This window comes from Xylocopa sonorina, chromosome 1 (genome assembly GCF_050948175.1).
Source record: "Xylocopa sonorina isolate GNS202 chromosome 1, iyXylSono1_principal, whole genome shotgun sequence".
Lineage (NCBI taxonomy): Eukaryota > Metazoa > Arthropoda > Insecta > Hymenoptera > Apidae > Xylocopa > Xylocopa sonorina.
The window spans coordinates 9,904,745-9,921,677 of record NC_135193.1 but is presented as its reverse complement, the minus strand read 5'-3'; the positions used below and the strand labels follow the sequence as shown (position 1 = coordinate 9,921,677).

The 16,933-nt window shown below is 32.5% G+C and overlaps 8 protein-coding genes and 1 long non-coding RNA gene across 13 annotated transcripts in view; 4 read left to right on the top strand and 5 right to left on the bottom strand.

The window, feature by feature from the left end:
* Positions 1–1,806, bottom strand: part of LOC143422334 (acyl-CoA synthetase short-chain family member 3, mitochondrial) — a 42,016-nt gene extending 40,210 nt beyond the window's left edge. Inside the window, exon 1 of the mRNA XM_076892918.1 lies at positions 1,796–1,806. The gene's annotated coding sequence lies outside the window, so the exon portion shown is untranslated. The remainder of the gene's footprint in view (positions 1–1,795) is intronic.
* On the top strand, positions 10–1,396 carry LOC143422347 (uncharacterized). Its single transcript, XM_076892925.1, has 3 exons — positions 10–350; positions 429–627; positions 948–1,396. Exons 1-3 carry the CDS (start codon positions 237–239, stop codon positions 1,394–1,396), a joined length of 762 nt encoding a protein of 253 aa, XP_076749040.1. The 5' UTR covers positions 10–236.
* On the top strand, positions 1,508–2,422 carry LOC143422369 (uncharacterized). Its single transcript, XM_076892947.1, has 3 exons — positions 1,508–1,643; positions 1,701–1,801; positions 1,901–2,422. Exons 1-3 carry the CDS (start codon positions 1,557–1,559, stop codon positions 2,175–2,177), a joined length of 465 nt encoding a protein of 154 aa, XP_076749062.1. The 5' UTR covers positions 1,508–1,556; the 3' UTR covers positions 2,178–2,422.
* LOC143422358 (uncharacterized) lies at positions 2,238–2,890 on the top strand. The gene is made up of 2 exons (XM_076892936.1): positions 2,238–2,405; positions 2,468–2,890. Exons 1-2 carry the CDS (start codon positions 2,238–2,240, stop codon positions 2,858–2,860), a joined length of 561 nt encoding a protein of 186 aa, XP_076749051.1. The 3' UTR covers positions 2,861–2,890.
* Positions 2,891–2,933: 43 nt separating this feature from the next.
* Positions 2,934–3,785, bottom strand: Coa8 (Cytochrome c oxidase assembly factor 8). Its single transcript, XM_076892898.1, has 3 exons — positions 3,645–3,785; positions 3,373–3,570; positions 2,934–3,308 (listed from the first exon to the last, which is right to left on the bottom strand). Exons 1-3 carry the CDS (start codon positions 3,708–3,710, stop codon positions 3,108–3,110), a joined length of 465 nt encoding a protein of 154 aa, XP_076749013.1. The 5' UTR covers positions 3,711–3,785; the 3' UTR covers positions 2,934–3,107.
* Positions 3,786–3,857: 72 nt separating this feature from the next.
* Positions 3,858–9,555, bottom strand: Marf (Mitochondrial assembly regulatory factor). 4 transcript variants are annotated; one of them, XM_076892772.1, is made up of 13 exons: positions 9,383–9,555; positions 8,834–8,916; positions 8,104–8,391; positions 7,900–8,026; positions 7,268–7,661; positions 7,072–7,179; positions 6,242–6,395; positions 6,026–6,164; positions 5,640–5,953; positions 5,273–5,568; positions 5,035–5,202; positions 4,764–4,960; positions 3,858–4,675 (listed from the first exon to the last, which is right to left on the bottom strand). In XM_076892772.1, exons 3-13 carry the CDS (start codon positions 8,279–8,281, stop codon positions 4,471–4,473), a joined length of 2,280 nt encoding a protein of 759 aa, XP_076748887.1. In that variant the 5' UTR covers positions 8,282–8,391; positions 8,834–8,916; positions 9,383–9,555; the 3' UTR covers positions 3,858–4,470. The 4 variants fall into 4 exon arrangements, with proteins under 4 accessions (XP_076748887.1, XP_076748905.1, XP_076748896.1 ...); XM_076892790.1 differs by having other exon boundaries at positions 8,834–8,913; XM_076892781.1 differs by lacking the exon at positions 8,834–8,916.
* The window catches only part of LOC143422251 (7SK snRNA methylphosphate capping enzyme), a 37,619-nt gene continuing 26,692 nt past the window's right edge, over positions 6,007–16,933 (bottom strand). Inside the window, exon 5 of the transcript XR_013101695.1 lies at positions 6,007–6,017. The gene's annotated coding sequence lies outside the window, so the exon portion shown is untranslated. The remainder of the gene's footprint in view (positions 6,018–16,933) is intronic.
* Positions 9,915–13,369, top strand: Nsun5 (Nop2/Sun-like domain containing protein 5). Its single transcript, XM_076892886.1, has 6 exons — positions 9,915–10,200; positions 10,454–10,724; positions 11,633–11,889; positions 11,955–12,070; positions 12,170–12,342; positions 12,459–13,369. The coding sequence occupies exons 1-6, from the start codon at positions 10,075–10,077 to the stop codon at positions 13,253–13,255; spliced, it is 1,740 nt and encodes a 579-aa protein (XP_076749001.1). The 5' UTR covers positions 9,915–10,074; the 3' UTR covers positions 13,256–13,369.
* Positions 14,589–16,593, bottom strand: LOC143424574 (uncharacterized). 2 transcript variants are annotated; one of them, XR_013101947.1, is made up of 2 exons: positions 15,463–15,814; positions 14,589–14,779 (listed from the first exon to the last, which is right to left on the bottom strand). It is a non-coding gene; the product is annotated as an uncharacterized LOC143424574 (long non-coding RNA). The 2 variants fall into 2 exon arrangements; XR_013101945.1 differs by lacking the exon at positions 15,463–15,814 and adding an exon at positions 15,953–16,593 and having other exon boundaries at positions 14,602–14,779.

Genomic DNA, 16,933 nt, shown 5'->3' with positions numbered 1-16,933 from the left:
GTTATATAATATTTGTTCAAAAGAAAATTTTCAAATGTAGTTAATTCAATGAGTAAATCGAAATATTGCACGAACAAAAAAGAACACAATCTGCACGAGATAGATGCCCGGCAATTTCACGTGTATTGTTATTTCAGTGCATCATTTAATTTAAATGTCAGGTTTTTAGAAATTACAAAGGGGGACATAAATTAATACTATGACAAATATTCTGAAGGTATTGATGCAAATTTGGAATGTGCAGTATTTCAACGCGACTTGATGCCCTGAACAGACAGCTCGTGATTATTTCTAAATTGCAAAAAATGGAAGAAGAGTATGGCTCATACTCTTATACAACGTGTAAAAAAGTACATAGACATTAAAAAGATAAATATATATTAATTGAAGAAATGATAATAAATGCAATATTTGTGCATTTTGTATAGTGCAATGTATATAATAATCATGATAAATGTTGTCATTGTATCCATCGGATCATATCTTTAAAAGAGCAATGCAACAAATTCCACTGTACCGACGAGTGTCTATCATATGAGAATAAAAAAAAAAAGATACTATGTAATTTAGATACATGCAAAACACGCAGAAAAGTGGATTCTTATAAGAATGCACAATTAACTGAAGGTACTCAAATTCCTTGAATTCCTCAAATTCCAAACTGAAGGTTCATCAAATATTCATTCAGCAGATTCTTTCTCACAATGTTCCTTTTTATTTGCAATTCCAAAGTTAAATGTTGTTACATTGTGAATATATTTCAATATAAAAAGTTAATTTCCTATAAGACATTGTGAGATAAAATCAGATTTTAACATGGTGTTGCTTTGAAAATTATACTTTCAATAAAAATTGAGTTTACAGTGTATAAATATTTTTTTAGCCTCTCTATGTTAGAAATTCATCTAAAAAAATGCACATATTATTAATACAAAATTTTCCACTAGCTCAGACGTATTTAAAAAATGATGCACAAATATCGACAAGTACATATATTGAAAATGATATAATTAGTAAAGAATTGGAAGATCCACAGAAGGAAAGTAAATCTAATCAAATAAATTTAAGTTCAGAACTCTATAAAATGCATACTGAAGATAAAATACTTGACACGTACGAAGAGAAAAGTGAGCAAACCATTCCTACAAAAGATTATGATCATACTGAATTGAAGACAAATAGTGTAAGCATGATTAATACACAATACGAAGTACCAAAACAGAGAAAGTCTCAAACAGAAATAAATAATAATAATAATAATAGAAATGAAACGGAAAATACTGTTTATAATATAGAAGATATTTGTATAAAAGACAGGAAAATCTTCGAGGGAATTCAAAAGGTTTTACTAAAAATTATTATTTTCAATGTAAATTTAAATTCACATAACTTATAATTCATAGGATCTCTTGAACGAAAAGAAACAAACGAAAGAGCTCAAAACAAAATTGAAATCTCTAACTTGCAGTATAAACTGTTTGAAAGAAGACAATGAGCAACGGGCGGCTTGCTTAAAAGGAGCATTAGAAACTGCCGAAGAACAAACAAAAGTTGCGATGGATTTAATGAAACAATCAAAAGATCAAACAGATTTAATTAAAGCGGATAGGGACGTGTTGTTGGATGAAATCGCGAGATTAAAAGTATGTACGCGTGAAGAAAATTCAGTTCTATTAATAGTAGAATAATTATCTTTGCAGCAACAGACAACTGAAGTTGCGCATAAAAATGCAGCTTTATTGCAAGAACGTGATGATTTACGAAACAAGTTGCAATCTTTATCAGAGGATGAATCTGAAAGGTAATACTTATAATTTTCATACAAACATTAAAACTTATTTCTTTAAAATGTAATCTAAGAATTACTTCAGATACTAAATACATGCTTCAATCATACAAGGTGCAAAGAAGTGGAGAAGGAAGTAAATAGATTAAAACATGCTGTAAAGGAGAAGGAAGATGCTTTAAGTAAAGAGAGAGCAGAATTCATGAATATGATATTAGAACTTACAAATGTGATTAACATACAGAAAAGGAGAATATGTGAAGTAACCGACATATGTAATAATCAACAACATATCATACAAGAAAAAGACAAAGAATTATCTGAAAATGCAAGTATCGAACAAAACAAAAATAAAATTATGATTTTACAGTCGTTCAAATTGTATCCATAGAATACTGAATTAGCGGAAGTAAAAAATGCACTGCAATCAAGTACATTTACTATAAAAGAAATGGAAATGAGAATAGAGAACTTGGAACAGTGTTTATACGAAGAGACAAAGAGCTGTGAATGTTTGAAACAAGAATTAGAAAATCTGAAAGAAAACCATTTGTCTGAATTAAGGATAAAAGAAACAATTATCGAAGAGCAGAATAGAACAATTTCAAAACAGAAAAAGGTAATTTACATATGTTGATTTTGAATAAAAATGTGTTATCAGTAAATATCTATTTTTCTTAGTTATTACACGACACTGAGAATATGGTCCAACAAGTTGCTTCTGAATTCGATCAACTCAAAAATGAACTACACAAGGAAAAACAAAAAAGCGAATCTCTGAAAATAACATTAAATGAAACTGACGGTAAATTAAATAAGCTATACTTGACACAATGTGACAAATGTGAAATGCTTATAGCTGAAATAGATTATTTGAAAAAAGAAAAACAGAAAGCAGTTGCAGTTGCAAAATTTGCTTATCAGAAATTACATCAGTCTGTTAAAGATTATCATAGAAAACTTGTCTGTGAGAAACAACAGCACAAGTATATGGCACTGATCATTGAAAGAAAACAGCACGAGATAAGTTGCTTGAAAAATCAAATATGTCAAAATAATATGAGAATTGTTTAAAGCAATAAACAGTTATATAGTACGCAATTGATGTAAGTATAAAGTATACTAAATATTGAAGATTTATCAAGTATTCAGTAAAATGTTATGTGTGAATAAATAATTGACACTATATGTACATATCATGTAATATATGTATTCTAATTCTTACTGCTTTCCAGATAAAACATACATATAGACTCATACTGTGAATATGTACAATAATATTTTGTTTGTATACAACAAGCAGTACAACACATGTTGTTCATTATCTAAATTTGAATTTGGATATTCTTACCCCCATCTCGAGGAACAATAATCTAATATTCTTTTTATACCATGATATATTGTAATTGAAATGGTTGTGCCAATTTTTGTCTAAAAAGTCCTTATAAAACACTGACATATCATCCGCAGTGATCGAGGTCTTCCCTTTGCTCTTTAGATTCTCTTGAAACTGTTTACGTTCCTACAATTTTGTATTAATTAATTGTTAGAATTTCAAAAAGATTCTTCTTCGTTTTCAATTGTACCTCTATGAAACTGATATTATGTTTCGTCCAGAAATTATGATTCCAATTTTGCGTGTCCTCTCTGGCCTTTCTATACTTTCTCTCCAACTTGCTTTCATTCTTGGGTATCGCGAAAATAATCGGTCTTAAGTTTGTGATTGGATCGGGCGGTCCGATTAGATCAACTTGTGCGGAAGTTTTTAGGTTAGCAGTAAGTTTCTAGATAAAATGATGATTATGAATGTACGTGAAATCGACAGTCATTCGAATGACATAAGAAACAAAGTACTTACTGTACTGAATAATCGTATTACATTGTTATTTTCTTTTATTCGCACGTGATTACATATTCGTGCCATTTCTGTGAAGTTCGCACATGTTTCACAGCGTTACGTTTACTTTGGTCACGTGTTTTGTTCATGATCAATATTTTACGCGATATTACGCTACAATAAACTATCTCTTAATTCAAGCTAGTATTCAACAATCGAGAAATACGAACGTAATTCTTATACTCAACAAACAATATTTTATTATTATAATAACATAAGCTCTTTTATAAATATAATCTAACAGATCTAATAGATGGGATTATTTTATTCGCTACATAAAAAAGATTCGCTTATCTTCTTTTTTAATATATCGGAATATAAACCAATTATTTATGCACTTGTATTCTGCAATATTTTTTGTTAAAACACTGTTGCACTATTCGCAAAATATCTCTTCTTAGCATGATTCGTATCAGAAATAGATCATTAAAAAAAAAATCATTTCAAAAGTTGATTGGCAGTCTAATCATATGCTAATTCTTCTAAAAAAAACTGTTTTTCAATTACACAAAAATTAATTAAAAGTTGAAGATAACAAATTTGAAAGAGACAGGGCTGTCTGCATTTAAGACTAGAAGTTTTACATGAAAACATTCCCTCTATACATATAAGTGATAGTTTCAGAAAATACGTTCAGGCATGCGTTCTATTGGTATGATAGTAATATGATACACAGTATTAATTAATCAGGGCACGCGTGGAAGTATGTTCTGAAACACTTAATGATGTTAGAACATCGATCTTTAGTAACCCAATATTATTGCCTAAAAACGATATCGTTCAGTGTTTAGTTTAAAGACTTCAAATATGCCGCATCGAATAAATCGAGCTCGTTCGTTAAATAATTAGCCTTATTTCGCAAAACTTTAGCGCTACTAGTCGCTTCTTCAAGTATTCGTATTGTACTTGCGATAGTCTTTAAATCTGAGTCCATTTCGGATGTTGTTTCGTCCACTAAATGGCACAGACGTGCGAAAGTGCTAGATAGCTCTCTGGAATCGTACAAAAATTACGTAAAGTAATTTTCTGAAAATAAAAACAATTAGTTGATTAATGAATTAAAGTGAAACTAAAACTTACTGCTGTACTTGATGACTGCAATTCGCCGACGTGAGATCTACTATAAGTTTCAATTTATTTGTAGCGTGAGATACATATTGTCGTTTGAATTCACGCTCTTTCGCTCTGTTAGTCCACGTTAACCGTTCATAAAGATACAATGCACCATATATAGCACCGGTAACAGCTATGAGTCTCCAACCAATTGTTTTCAACATCTTAAGAAAAAAGTTGTAGTATATAGAAGCATTAGATTTATCGCGTGTTAGAATGATTCGTGTAATGTACTTACAAAACCGGCTACTATAAGTCCTCCCATAGTACCTTGAGATGTTATAGATGCTACCGCGATTCTAGTAGCCAATGACCAATCGTCTGATCTTGGTTGATAGTTTGGATTAGTTGCTACAAACTTTACAGAGTCCATACTGTCTGTAGGGGACATAATTGTGGGTGGTATCTATAAACAGATTAAGCAGTAACACTGTTATATACAAAAATATTTTATAATATCCGATAAACTGTCTTACCTCTTGCGGATAATTAGCAATTGCTAACTTTCTTCCCTGTTTCCCTGCAAACCTATTAATTATGGCTGTGATTCCCCAGGAGAATCGAAACTCTAGATCCTCGTGAAAATCTGCGCACAAATTGTCACAATTTAATCTGTACAAAATTTCGAATGGCTCACGTCTCGGCAAAATATTCAATGACATTTGCTTTTTATTATCAGGCAATAAACTTGCCATTCGTTCTGTCATTTCTCTTTGTGAGTTTTCAATATTGAGCGCCAATGCGGTACTGAGTCTTGCTCTTAAGTTGGAGCCTATATAATTATGAGATTATTTTCACCATCGGTACAAAATTTGTGCAATTCATTTATAAGAACGATAATACCTAAACCATTTTCCACATGTGTATGAAGTTCTCGTTTATATACATTTAGAACTACTGGGTCGGTATGGAACGGAACGCTAAATTCATCGACAAGTACAGCTAATCTACGAATTTCTTCACTCAGAGCTTTAGATACTCTTTGTTCTACATCCTCTACCATATGATGAATTTTATCTTTCATTTCCTGAGTCAGGGACATTAATTGTTGTTCCGTGTAATTTAACTTGTCATGAACATCCTTTTTAATGCGCAATTGTTCACTTTTCATCTTTTGCGTCCTATCCAATATTTCATCTAGGGTTTGTCTAATTTCTCTGAAAAAAGATATTTGTATACAGTAATAGGTGAGCGTTTAAAAAGTTCCAAATGTACAATTAACTATTTACGTAGCGATATGTTTCCCGCGTTGAGAATGCTGTTCGAATTTTGTTTTTACAGCAGACTTTGAGATACATTCTTCGAATTTTCGTTCGAAATCTTGAAACTCGAAATAGCGATTTTGGAAACCTTCTGCTAGTGCACCATCTGTAAAATAATTTCACATGTGTTTAAAATAAATCATTCATACATCGGTCATTATAGATAGAATTGAAATATTTTACTATGAGCAGGTTGACCACGTTGTTCTTGCATACGAGCTTGAAGAGTTTCCTTCGCTGAAATAAAGAAAACTCGCTCTTCGGCGTCTTTAGGACTGTATACTTTTAATTCTCTCGCTAAGAAATCGACAGCTCGCTCTTGATGTTGTGCTCTTACCTAGAGAAACATAAAACGTAAATAGACATAAGTTATGCAATCAATTAAAAACAACATATAAAAAGCGAGAAGCACATATTCAGACTTCTATTGTATGACGCAAGCTCAAAATTAATGCAACGTATTGCACTGTTAAACGAAAATTCTTTTCATTTAACTTATATTATATTATTGTAACAAATATCATTTCATGCTACAAAATTTGTGCACATTATATTCATCACGTAGTAATAATATGTGTAGATTTGTTTTGTAATCGAAAAAAAAAACAAAACGTTATATATAAAGTTTTATTATATTAAAACTTGTATATGTATTAAAAAATGGATAAACATAAGTTTCACTATAAACAATCAAATGTACAACGCAAAGTAACTTACCTCTTTTTGCTCTTTGACCAGCTAAGGGATAAATGAAGTATTATATGAATTAACTGAATAAAGCTGCCACTGCATACAGCTAATTATCAATGAATTTGTGCTTGTTATCTACTTTCTTTTGAACACGGTAATATCAAATTTTTTATGTGCAAGCAAATTCAGAGATAATAACTTGAATACGGAGTACCAGCTTTAGTAAAAGAAGTACATAATTTTGTATCACAAAAATTTGATTCATTTCTAAAGTAAATACCCTTCATACATTTAATCAAATCAAATAGTCATTGTGAATATACCTGATCAAAAAATTCAGGTTCTGAAGCGGATGCATCCCATCTATTATTTAGAATAAAGATATTTGGTTTAGATAATTTTGTAGACACTTTGTGGAAGAAGTTTTTCTCCTGCAATTGCATCATTATATTAATTATAAAATATATTAAAATATAAAAGTATAAAGTCTAAGAAAAAATGAATATTCAAGTTACTCACAGTCACCATTAAAGTAGACTCAGCATTGGCTACCAAAACAAAAACATCTGCATCCAAACAATGTTTATCAATCCATTCATCCAGGTTGGGTGTTACGTCTACTCCAGGACTATCGACAAACACTACATCATCTCTTAATAACAAACATTTCTCCTTTGGCCAAAATATTCTTACTAAATGACTCTCGCATAACTTTTCTTTACAAAGAGCATGGCCTAATTGGCCAACTGACTGGACAGGTTGCTTCTCTGTAGTTCCTTCAGTGATCAGGTAAGATTCACCATTGTCTGAACCCTCAACTTGCAAGAAACAGTTTGTTGTGTGTCCTATGCCGCTTGGTAAAATTTTGTCACGTAACATTGCGTTAATAACTGTACTCTTTCCATTGCTAGTTCTGCAATAATTATATATATGTGATATTTATTTATTATGTTATTAATATTTTTTGACACCATACAATAACAGTGCAAGTTGCTTAAAGTTGCGCATATGTTTATTACACGCCCATGTTGAACATTCAAATGCATAATACGTTGATGCTAAGTAAGCCTTGGCTTTGCAAAAACTTGAAAGGAAAAAATAGATTTGAGCAATTTACACTGGAGCTCTTTGCTATAGTCCCAACTGTATACCTTCCAAAAAATGCAACTTTCATGTGATCTCTCTTAAGTACATCCCTAATTGCGTGAACTTTATCAACATAGCTTGCAATTCTTTGTGCTTCGTCCGCAGTAACAATATTACGCTCCGTCTGTAATGCTATAAAACAAATGTTCGTACAAACGTCTGGTATCGTACATCAATTAACTTGTAGTACTTTATGTGAAGTTACTTACATTTCATAAACCCTACAGTGTCTTGCACGTAATCTTCTATTTCCATAAATATATCATTGATCTTTTTCTTGGCTTTGACAAAAATCTGAAGGGGAGAATTATCAGTTCGTACATCTGTTGATCGTAAGTGGCTGTCTCCTCCAATCATTGACATTGTGCGATTGATGTAGGCAGCCATTATTCCTTATTTTAATTTATCGTGTACGTAATGTATTTGGCAAAATAAGAAAAAATACAGTGCAATGTTTTAGGCAGGACGATGATGCAGTGCACAGCATGCAGGACCAACTGAAATCAAAAAAAAGCAATAATTAAACACCATCTAAGAGCAATATTCTATCTACAAGATTGAATATACATTTTATATACAATTATGTAGAATCATAGGACACTTAATAGACAAAGGTAACAACGCATACATTAAACGACAATGTAATATTTTAACTCTTTCGTTTAGCTATGAAAATTGAACATAAGAGGGAAAAATTATAACTCCGATATGACATAAGCAAATAAAAATATATTAAGTAGAAAAAATACAAGATATGTAACATAAGCCATAAAAAAAAAACTACAAAATTTAGTACTCAAATTTTTGTGCTTAGAACTAAACAGAAATTTATATTTTAAATTGTTAGTTATTTGAGTGATACTTGTATGTACGATTAATTATACAAATCTATAACATATAGTATGCACTATTAAACATTTATATACAAGGCAATAAAACCTTCTTGTCTTTAGTCATTGAACTGTCCTTTGTAGTAATATAAATGAGATGAAACTTTCAATTCCTCCTTTAGTCCAAATCTTCTAAAACAATATCATTTTTATATTGAATTCAATACTAATAAAAATATTAAATTTGATGTACTTTAAATTATATACATGTATAAAAATACTGTCTATTTTTAATATTTTATGCCTAAACTAAAAAAATGAAAGTATTGTCTTCTCATATCAAACGGATTACTTAAGTTGTCACTTATATCAATTGTGATATTTATAAATTCTGACAATTTGATGTGTACGTTTTGTATAAAACGATTGCAACAGATCTTTTTACGTCTTTGTATTTTATACCTAAAACAACGACGCACATAGCTGTACGCGCTAATGGAACAACAAATAGCGATTAGTTATTATATAATTGCAGTTATATTTAAGGAAAACAAAAAATTGTTAACGTACAAAATGAAAAATACACTGTTGGTCATTTACCGAAATCTAACCTACGACAACCCGATATCACGTTTAATCCGAATACTTATGATCTTACCGTTAATTGTTACAGTTTTCCTAATGTCATATTTATGGTTGAATGAAAATCTGATCGTTCATAAAGCAATGAATAACATTTCGTGACTACAAAATATCTAATGAATTAGCGATTAGATCGAAGTGCATTAAAATAGGCTCAAACGTGAACTGATCGCAGATGATATCAGACACGTGATATTTAAAGCGTGAAAGCTATTTCTTGAATATTACTTTATTTTCTTCACAACACCCCATCATTTCCCAAATATCATTGAATACTACATACTTATTTGTACCAAAAAATTATACATAATTAAAAAAACTTAAATCTTGTATAAATTCTCCAAGTGTAAAACCTCCTTGACAGTTTCAAATTAGCCGCTTAATAAGTAGTTATCAATACCGAATATTATCTGAACATTTAAAAAAGATATTAAAAGTAGCACTATATTTATAATATTTATATAATTGGCAATAAAAAATTGCATCTTCATAAAGGATTATTTTTCGGTTTTGTATGCTGAAATATTAGAACGTGATTGATGCGACTTCCTCTCTGCTTGTATGTACCTTCCTGTTAATATGGCGGACATGTGATTTTTCATTTCATATTCTGTAAACGAGGCACATTCCTATGTAGAATTAGTGATCCATTGGGTAGTAAATAATCGAGACGAAGCTTGACATTATTAAGTATTATCTTCTGATAACATGACTACGGGATTTGTGCATTCCGTCAAAGTCCCAAGACTTTATAAATCCGCTGCGAAGATCGTCGAAGACGTTCGTGAGAAGGGTGGCAGCCTGAAAAAGTTAATTTATGACAAGAAACATCCTGTAAGTTGATATTAATCACTGAAATCGAAGCAAATACTTAAAACGATCAAGTACAATAATTCTTTTAACGTATAGGTTATTAAAGTTCATGGAACAGTTTGACTATTTTTTGTTTTTATGATCATTTCGATATATCGTAAACACGTGGTTTTTGAAAAAAATGCATGCATTTCCCTGTGTGTTACAAAATTTATTTATTCACGCTTCAGTGTTAAATAATAACATTGCCGTTCATTTTTGTTCAACAATATAGAATGTGTCCGCGTTATACTCTTTATGCCTCAATACATTGAAAAAAGAGAAAGAATTAGATTATCTTATAAGAAAGATTAATCTATTGGTAAACGAGCCTCGTTTGGATCCGTGGTTAGCAAAAGTTTTGATAACGGAATTGCTCTGGGGCAAGAAAACGTTAAAAAGTGAATGTAAACCTATCCAAACTATAGTTGCCTATCAACAAAAATTTAAAGAAGCATTGAGCGATATTAGCGAGGTCGAAGCACTTCAGACACCTAACACAACAGGTAAAATATATTAAATTTATTTACCAATAAATATAATTTATGTTTACAGAAATGGGCCATTCATGTATAGAGAAAATTAATTCCCAACATCCAACTTCAGATTTGAGATATATTAAATCAGTTTCTTTGTAAGGGGATCTTGAATCCGGATTGATGGTTTTAATCATCCGCAACAACCGAATACTTACTAGCCGGCACCCTAGAATCAAAAAATTATTCTCTTATATGCATAAAAATCACCAGAAACAAAATCATAAAGAAAATTTGTCCCCTGATCAGAGCAAAGATCAAATACCAACTATGAGTTATGTAGCAGTATTGGGCAGACTATTTTTATATAGTATTGCAATGTTCACACTACCATTTGCTGCATTTTTTGGAGCACAGCATGTTATGAAGGCTGAATTTAATGTAGATAGATTTGTGACAAATTGCATTTCTGTGTTTGTCGCAGTGATTACAGTAAATTTAATAATAGCTTGTTATGTTTATCAAGCATTTCTTGAACCTGATAATGCAACTGAAGTTAAAACAATTGTTGATCAGCCTTCTAAAGAAAGCTTGAATGAGAAAATTGATTAAGTATTAAGTTTAATAGTTAAGATTTTAAATGTAATAAAAAAAAAGTAATTAACTATGCTACATATATATACAAATACTAATATATAAAATATGTTAATGACATATTTGTAACAATTATATATTACTATAAATGTGACTCATATTTCTATACTTTTTTTTACTGTTATCATTATATGAATATAACAATACCAATATTGAATATAGTGATTCAGTATGTATTTAATAATAAATAGTACAGCCAAAAAGCATGAGTTTTAATTATCCATTATTAAAATCAAGCATCCAATTGTACGATATCTAAAGAAACATGCTCTCCTTTTTTTCAGTAACAAAACCAAGATATGTACGTATCAACACTATATTATTGGCATTAAAGAAAGGAATATCTTATTTTCAAGAAGAAGGATGGTCTCTAAAGCCAAAATGCTCGAATTATGTAGAACACTTAAATGTCGTAAAAAATTTGCAAAAGCCATACTTTCTCCAAGATTTCCATATTCCGGAATTACTTGTATTCCCACCTAGCACAAACTTTCATGATCATCCAAGATACAAAAATGGAGAAATTATTTTACAAGATAAGGTAATTTCTATTTAACAGCAATATGAACATTTTCGTTTTCTTTAATTTGACATTTATACTTTTAGGCTAGTTGTCTTCCATCACAATTGCTGAGTCCACCACTAAGATCTATAGTGCTTGATATGTGTGCAGCTCCTGGAATGAAATCTTCTCATTTAGCTGCATTAATGAAAAACACTGGGTATATTTTTTTAAATTAACTACCTTTGACATTCTATTATTTAATAATTTTTGTATTTTAAATAATTTTTCTGGTTTAATTCTTTGCAACTGCTTGCAGAAAAGTGTACGCAGTGGAAGTTGACGAAAAAAGATATGAGACTTTGTGTGAACAAGTTAAACTAACTTCTGCTTCTTGCGTTGAGACCATTAATAAAGATTCGTTAACTTTGGAAGCAGACGAATATCGTGACGTCGAATATATTTTAGTTGATCCAACGTGTTCTGGTTCAGGTGAAGTATTTTAGAACTGTGTTGAAAGGTCTACACACACATTATTAATTATATGCACTCGATACTACAGTATCAAAGTTATTTGTAATTAGTTTGCAATATATTTTTCATCGTAGGCATGCTGGACAGACAGATAATATATGGGAAAGAAAAGTGCAACCCAAAGCGCCTCAAACAGTTGCAGGCTTTTCAAGTTTTTCTCTTACGACATGCTTTATTAAATTTCCCCAATGTGAAGAAGGTTGTTTATAGTACTTGCTCAACGAACCCCGAGGAAAATGAGCAAGTAATAGATGAAATTCTCGAGAATATACAGAATGCATACGATCTTGTACCGGTTAAACAATTATTGAACAAGGACTGGTTACATTTCAGTTCGGAAACGTACAAATGTTCAGATAACTGTCTTTATGCCAATTCCGATGTAGATCTTTGTAACGGTTTTTTCGTTGCTGTATTTGAACGAAACTTTGACGTACCCCTACCCGACTATAAACGTAAAGGAAACCTTGCATTGAGTAATGAAAAGACAAAATCAGAGACGCGAAGAAAAGTAAAAAATCCCAAAGTCGAAAAACCGATTGAAACGCGAAAACGGAAAAAGCGGGGGAACAGGCCAAATGCAAACAATCGAACTCTCAAAAATCAAGAAACTGTTGAAAACGAAAAGATGAATACTTCTTCCGAATCAATTAAGATTATTGATGAAATAGAAAACATTAACAATTCTCAGAATAACGAAGTTGAATCTCCTCAAAATCATAAACAAGAAAATGACAATGATGATGTCAAGGAACCTGTAGTTAAGAAAAGGAAAAAGGTTGTTAATAAAATCATGAAGTTATCTAAAGGACGACGACTATCTGGGTATAAGGAACTTAAATCACAAAAAAAGAAGAGGAAGACTTTATAAGAATATAGATAATTTAATCTCATTATTGAACGTTTCTTTTTCGTTATAGCATTCTTTTATATCTAATTATAGCAGACATGATGAATTGTATAAACGAATTAAAAAGGAAAAAAAATAATACATTCTTTTTTCCCTCTATACCATATGACTTATTTGCGATTCAGCAGTACAAAAATGGGCTGCTCCACTCTAACAATGAAAGTCATTGAAATATCATAACAAATCTCTGCTTCGAGAATGCCGTTAAAACATTCCTGATTATTTTTATGATATACATGATGCTTCCCCAATGAGCGATGAAAAATATATGTCTTTGTCACGTACCATTCTTATCTTGCCATTCTCGGAACCAAATGCATTCAATGTGAATGCGTCTGTGCCTTGTCACATTGGTCTGCAAGGTCTTTGGATATCTATCGATAAGGATCTTATGATAAATTGCCTCTATATGAAACCTGGTAATATTAAATATTACGTTAGTGATTGTTATACGTATCTATATATTACATAACTATGTAGTTGCATCATTAATCACACGTGTTGTTAACAGCTTGATCTGACACCCTCACCGATTTACGGAAAAACATATATCACCGTGTATTATTTTCTTTATATCCGCGCATAAGCAGTACATCGCTAGTTGCGTGTGACCTTTATAAACCTATAAGACGACAGTTTTTAATGAATGGTAGTAATTATCTTTTACAGTTTTCTATCCAACAATAAGCACTAGTTAAATTCAATTTATTAAGCTCATCTCTCTGTGAGACTTATAGGGGAACTGTTAGATGTTTAATGGCGTGAAGTTAAATAAAGACAGAAATGTTCAGACTAGCTTTCATTCAACGGTCCTTTTAGTTTTATTTTAAAGTCGATTGCTATTTTCACTTTGGCTTTCCGGAAAAGTCTTTCATATCGCTCGAAATTACTGAGACATGTTTCTTTACCCTCGAGGACGAAAAAACTTCTCCTTTTTTTTTGATTGTACACTCGTTAACTCAAGTATAAATAGGTATAATTCCGTGACACGAAATGTGTTGACCTGCTTGGCTTCTGTGGACTTTCCGAGATTCAGGTAGATTTAAAAGCGTGACGGCAATTATTTCAATATACAGGAATTGTTTTATTTTTTATAGTATGATACCACTATTTTCCAATTTTACTTTGCTGTGCTGTCACATTGTATCTGTGGAAATAAGATACTTTAACGAAAAAGAGACAACGATGAACACTTCACATTTCTTGTAAAAAAATAAAAATTGTTTGTAAAATTTTTTATTTTTATTCTGTAGTTGTTAAATAGCTCTACGAGCAGATACAAACGTAACGAACTTCAAACAATCCTAAGGGAACTCTGGGATTCGATATTCGGTACATATTCACCGAATCCTGCTGAATCACGCTTACCATGATATATGAGACGCTCGGCCGCTCGATTACTTAAGTGGTCGAGGAACGAATCTGGTCAGCCGTCTTCCGTGGTGAACACGCAAACCCCACCAAAATATCGACTGCTCGCCACGTCTAGAAGGGAATGTTTTAAAGATGACCATTGTAATACAACAAATCGATACACAATCATACGTTGTGCAAATATAATAAGCATAACATTTAAGCTGTATCCTAACATTAGATAAATATTATACGATCACGCTAATAAAATTCTTGGAAGTTTTGCGCACCTTGAAAATCGAAGAAATATTTCATTCGCAAATTTTTATGCAAAGGGATCGTCAGTAGAATGTGCAACATTAACATGACACAGCCTGTTACGTTCGACCTTCGTTGGGGCTGACGCTTGTATCTCGTATTCATATCGTGCATTCTGCAATTCTTAAGCTTCATGCAGCTAATCATCCTAGTGGCTAGTGGTAGTCTGATAAGCACGGTATTTCAACCTGAAAAGAAATGCAAGCCGCCGCGGGAGTGTTAAAAGAAAGATATTTAGCACTCGGAGAAAAATGGAGCACATATGAATAACTCCGATTCTTGTTTCAGTTTAGGCTTCTTGAAACTTCTGTCCCTCTTTCCTACTTTTACGTCTTAAGCTATTAATTATTCCACGTTGAATGTTTCGTTTCGTGCAACTAATTATCGAAGTTTCACTCGACCGAGCGTCCAGTACCCGTTATTAAGGCAAAGTCGATTTGACGCGTGTTACACGGTTTGAAAGTTCTCAGATGAGATTATAATTGTCCAACACTTACCGTATATTAAACAACGCCGATGTCGGGCATCAAACCGGCGTGATATGCAAATGTGCCACGTTGCTACACGAAATCTAAGTAACTAATGCACACGGTCATTCTCAGAATCTATCGCAATCTTCTGCATGCAAAATCATTGCACCCTATAGGCCTCTCCAGGATTTTCCAAAGTTTAGTGTAATATTCTCAATCCATTTTCTGTTTTGCGACATGTTACGAAATATCATAAATCTCATAAAGTCAAGTTCATTATAAATTTCCTCTACCAACACTTGTTTCCAGCATTGCACGAAATACCTTCAAGTTCAATCTTCGATTATTATTATACATACTGTCTATTCGCTAGTTTTATCTATTTTCCTCCTCCATGAGATACCTGTAAGTTTAAGTATTCATTACATTTGAACTGCGGATTTTATCTAATCTAAAACTTTGATCCGTCATCGTCTAGTTTCTCTTTTATGGTATGTTATTCTGATCGATTACAAACTAGTGGTCTACGATCCGAGTGGAAGACGAGGCTTGCGCGTAGCGTCTTGATCGCGGTGCAACAAGTTCGGTGCTCGTTTTGCTGGCGTCGGTTCACTGACACAGGACGTCGATGCCGGCGAACGTCGTCGGACAGGAGAGAACGGCGACGTAGACGACAACGACGGCGGCGCCTGAGGTAGCGTGGTTCGTGGTTGTCCCACGGAGCGACACACTCGACGTCGAGACGCCATCGTCGAAGGACGCATGAATATGTATACCATCGCGGTCGCACGGTGTTATCGCGCGTCCGAATGAGCTCCGGTGTCGATGGACGATCAGCGAAGAGATAAGGTGTTTACGGTGTTCCTCTCTCCCTTCGTTCCTTTTATTTTTACCTATCATTTTCACTGGTGGATATTGGTGATTGTAATCTAAAAAACGGATTAGCTGGAATATTATTTTGAACCGCAGTCAAGAAAGTCGAGCGTGCATAATTACTTTTCTATTTTACTCTTTCTCTTCTTTTTCACGAGCCGTGATGAACGTGGTGACCGGTGACGGATCGAAGGATTCAAGTGAAAGAGATCGATGGGTGTTGAACTTCCGGAGGGCTTGACTTTAATTTGTTGGTGCGTAAGAATGAATGTGGTAGCATAGAAAAGACTGTGCCTCCCGCTGGTTCGAGATAAACTTTTATACTGCGTCTACGCGTATAAATAAATCGATTCATGTTAATTTCGATTAGCACCGTGTACAACGGAATATTTGATTAATATGAAAATTGTTACATTATTCCCAATTGTTGCCAGTATAGCGATCAGCACAGGATAGTCTATGTATTCGAAGGTTTTATCTGCGCCTGGCCGAGTCATTGTGCGGAGTTCGTGACCTTAGCTCCTCAGGGTTGTAGCGTCTGGTGCAACGCAAAGTAATTGCGTGTCATTAATCTTATATCACGAAGCTCCTGGTCAAGTACAAAACGTTAAATCATTAGAGAGAG

Bases quoted from the DNA above. Each gene is read 5' to 3' on its own strand.
- LOC143422347 (XM_076892925.1), top strand. From the start codon at position 237: ATGTGCAGTATTTCAACGCGACTTGATGCCCTGAACAGACAGCTCGTG. The intron at 351-428 runs GTACATAGACAT...CATTTTGTATAG, and splicing joins CTTATACAACGTGTAAAAAA to TGCAATGTATATAATAATCA. The intron at 628-947 runs GTACTCAAATTC...ATTTTCCACTAG, and splicing joins GAATGCACAATTAACTGAAG to CTCAGACGTATTTAAAAAAT.
- Coa8 (XM_076892898.1), bottom strand. From the start codon at position 3,710: ATGGCACGAATATGTAATCACGTGCGAATAAAAGAAAATAACAATGTA. The intron at 3,571-3,644 runs GTAAGTACTTTG...CATTTTATCTAG, and splicing joins TAATACGATTATTCAGTACA to AAACTTACTGCTAACCTAAA. The intron at 3,309-3,372 runs GTACAATTGAAA...ACAAAATTGTAG, and splicing joins ATAATATCAGTTTCATAGAG to GAACGTAAACAGTTTCAAGA.
- LOC143422358 (XM_076892936.1), top strand. From the start codon at position 2,238: ATGGAAATGAGAATAGAGAACTTGGAACAGTGTTTATACGAAGAGACA. The intron at 2,406-2,467 runs GTAATTTACATA...TATTTTTCTTAG, and splicing joins CAATTTCAAAACAGAAAAAG to TTATTACACGACACTGAGAA.
- LOC143422369 (XM_076892947.1), top strand. From the start codon at position 1,557: ATGGATTTAATGAAACAATCAAAAGATCAAACAGATTTAATTAAAGCG. The intron at 1,644-1,700 runs GTATGTACGCGT...TTATCTTTGCAG, and splicing joins ATGAAATCGCGAGATTAAAA to CAACAGACAACTGAAGTTGC. The intron at 1,802-1,900 runs GTAATACTTATA...CAATCATACAAG, and splicing joins TCAGAGGATGAATCTGAAAG to GTGCAAAGAAGTGGAGAAGG.
- Marf (XM_076892772.1), bottom strand. From the start codon at position 8,281: ATGGCTGCCTACATCAATCGCACAATGTCAATGATTGGAGGAGACAGC. The intron at 7,180-7,267 runs GTGAGTAACTTG...ATGCAATTGCAG, and splicing joins AGTCTACTTTAATGGTGACT to GAGAAAAACTTCTTCCACAA. The intron at 4,676-4,763 runs GTAAGTTTTAGT...GTACGATTCCAG, and splicing joins TGCAGTCATCAAGTACAGCA to AGAGCTATCTAGCACTTTCG.
- Nsun5 (XM_076892886.1), top strand. From the start codon at position 10,075: ATGACTACGGGATTTGTGCATTCCGTCAAAGTCCCAAGACTTTATAAA. The intron at 10,725-11,632 runs GTAAAATATATT...CCTTTTTTTCAG, and splicing joins TCAGACACCTAACACAACAG to TAACAAAACCAAGATATGTA. The intron at 12,071-12,169 runs GTATATTTTTTT...AACTGCTTGCAG, and splicing joins GCATTAATGAAAAACACTGG to AAAAGTGTACGCAGTGGAAG.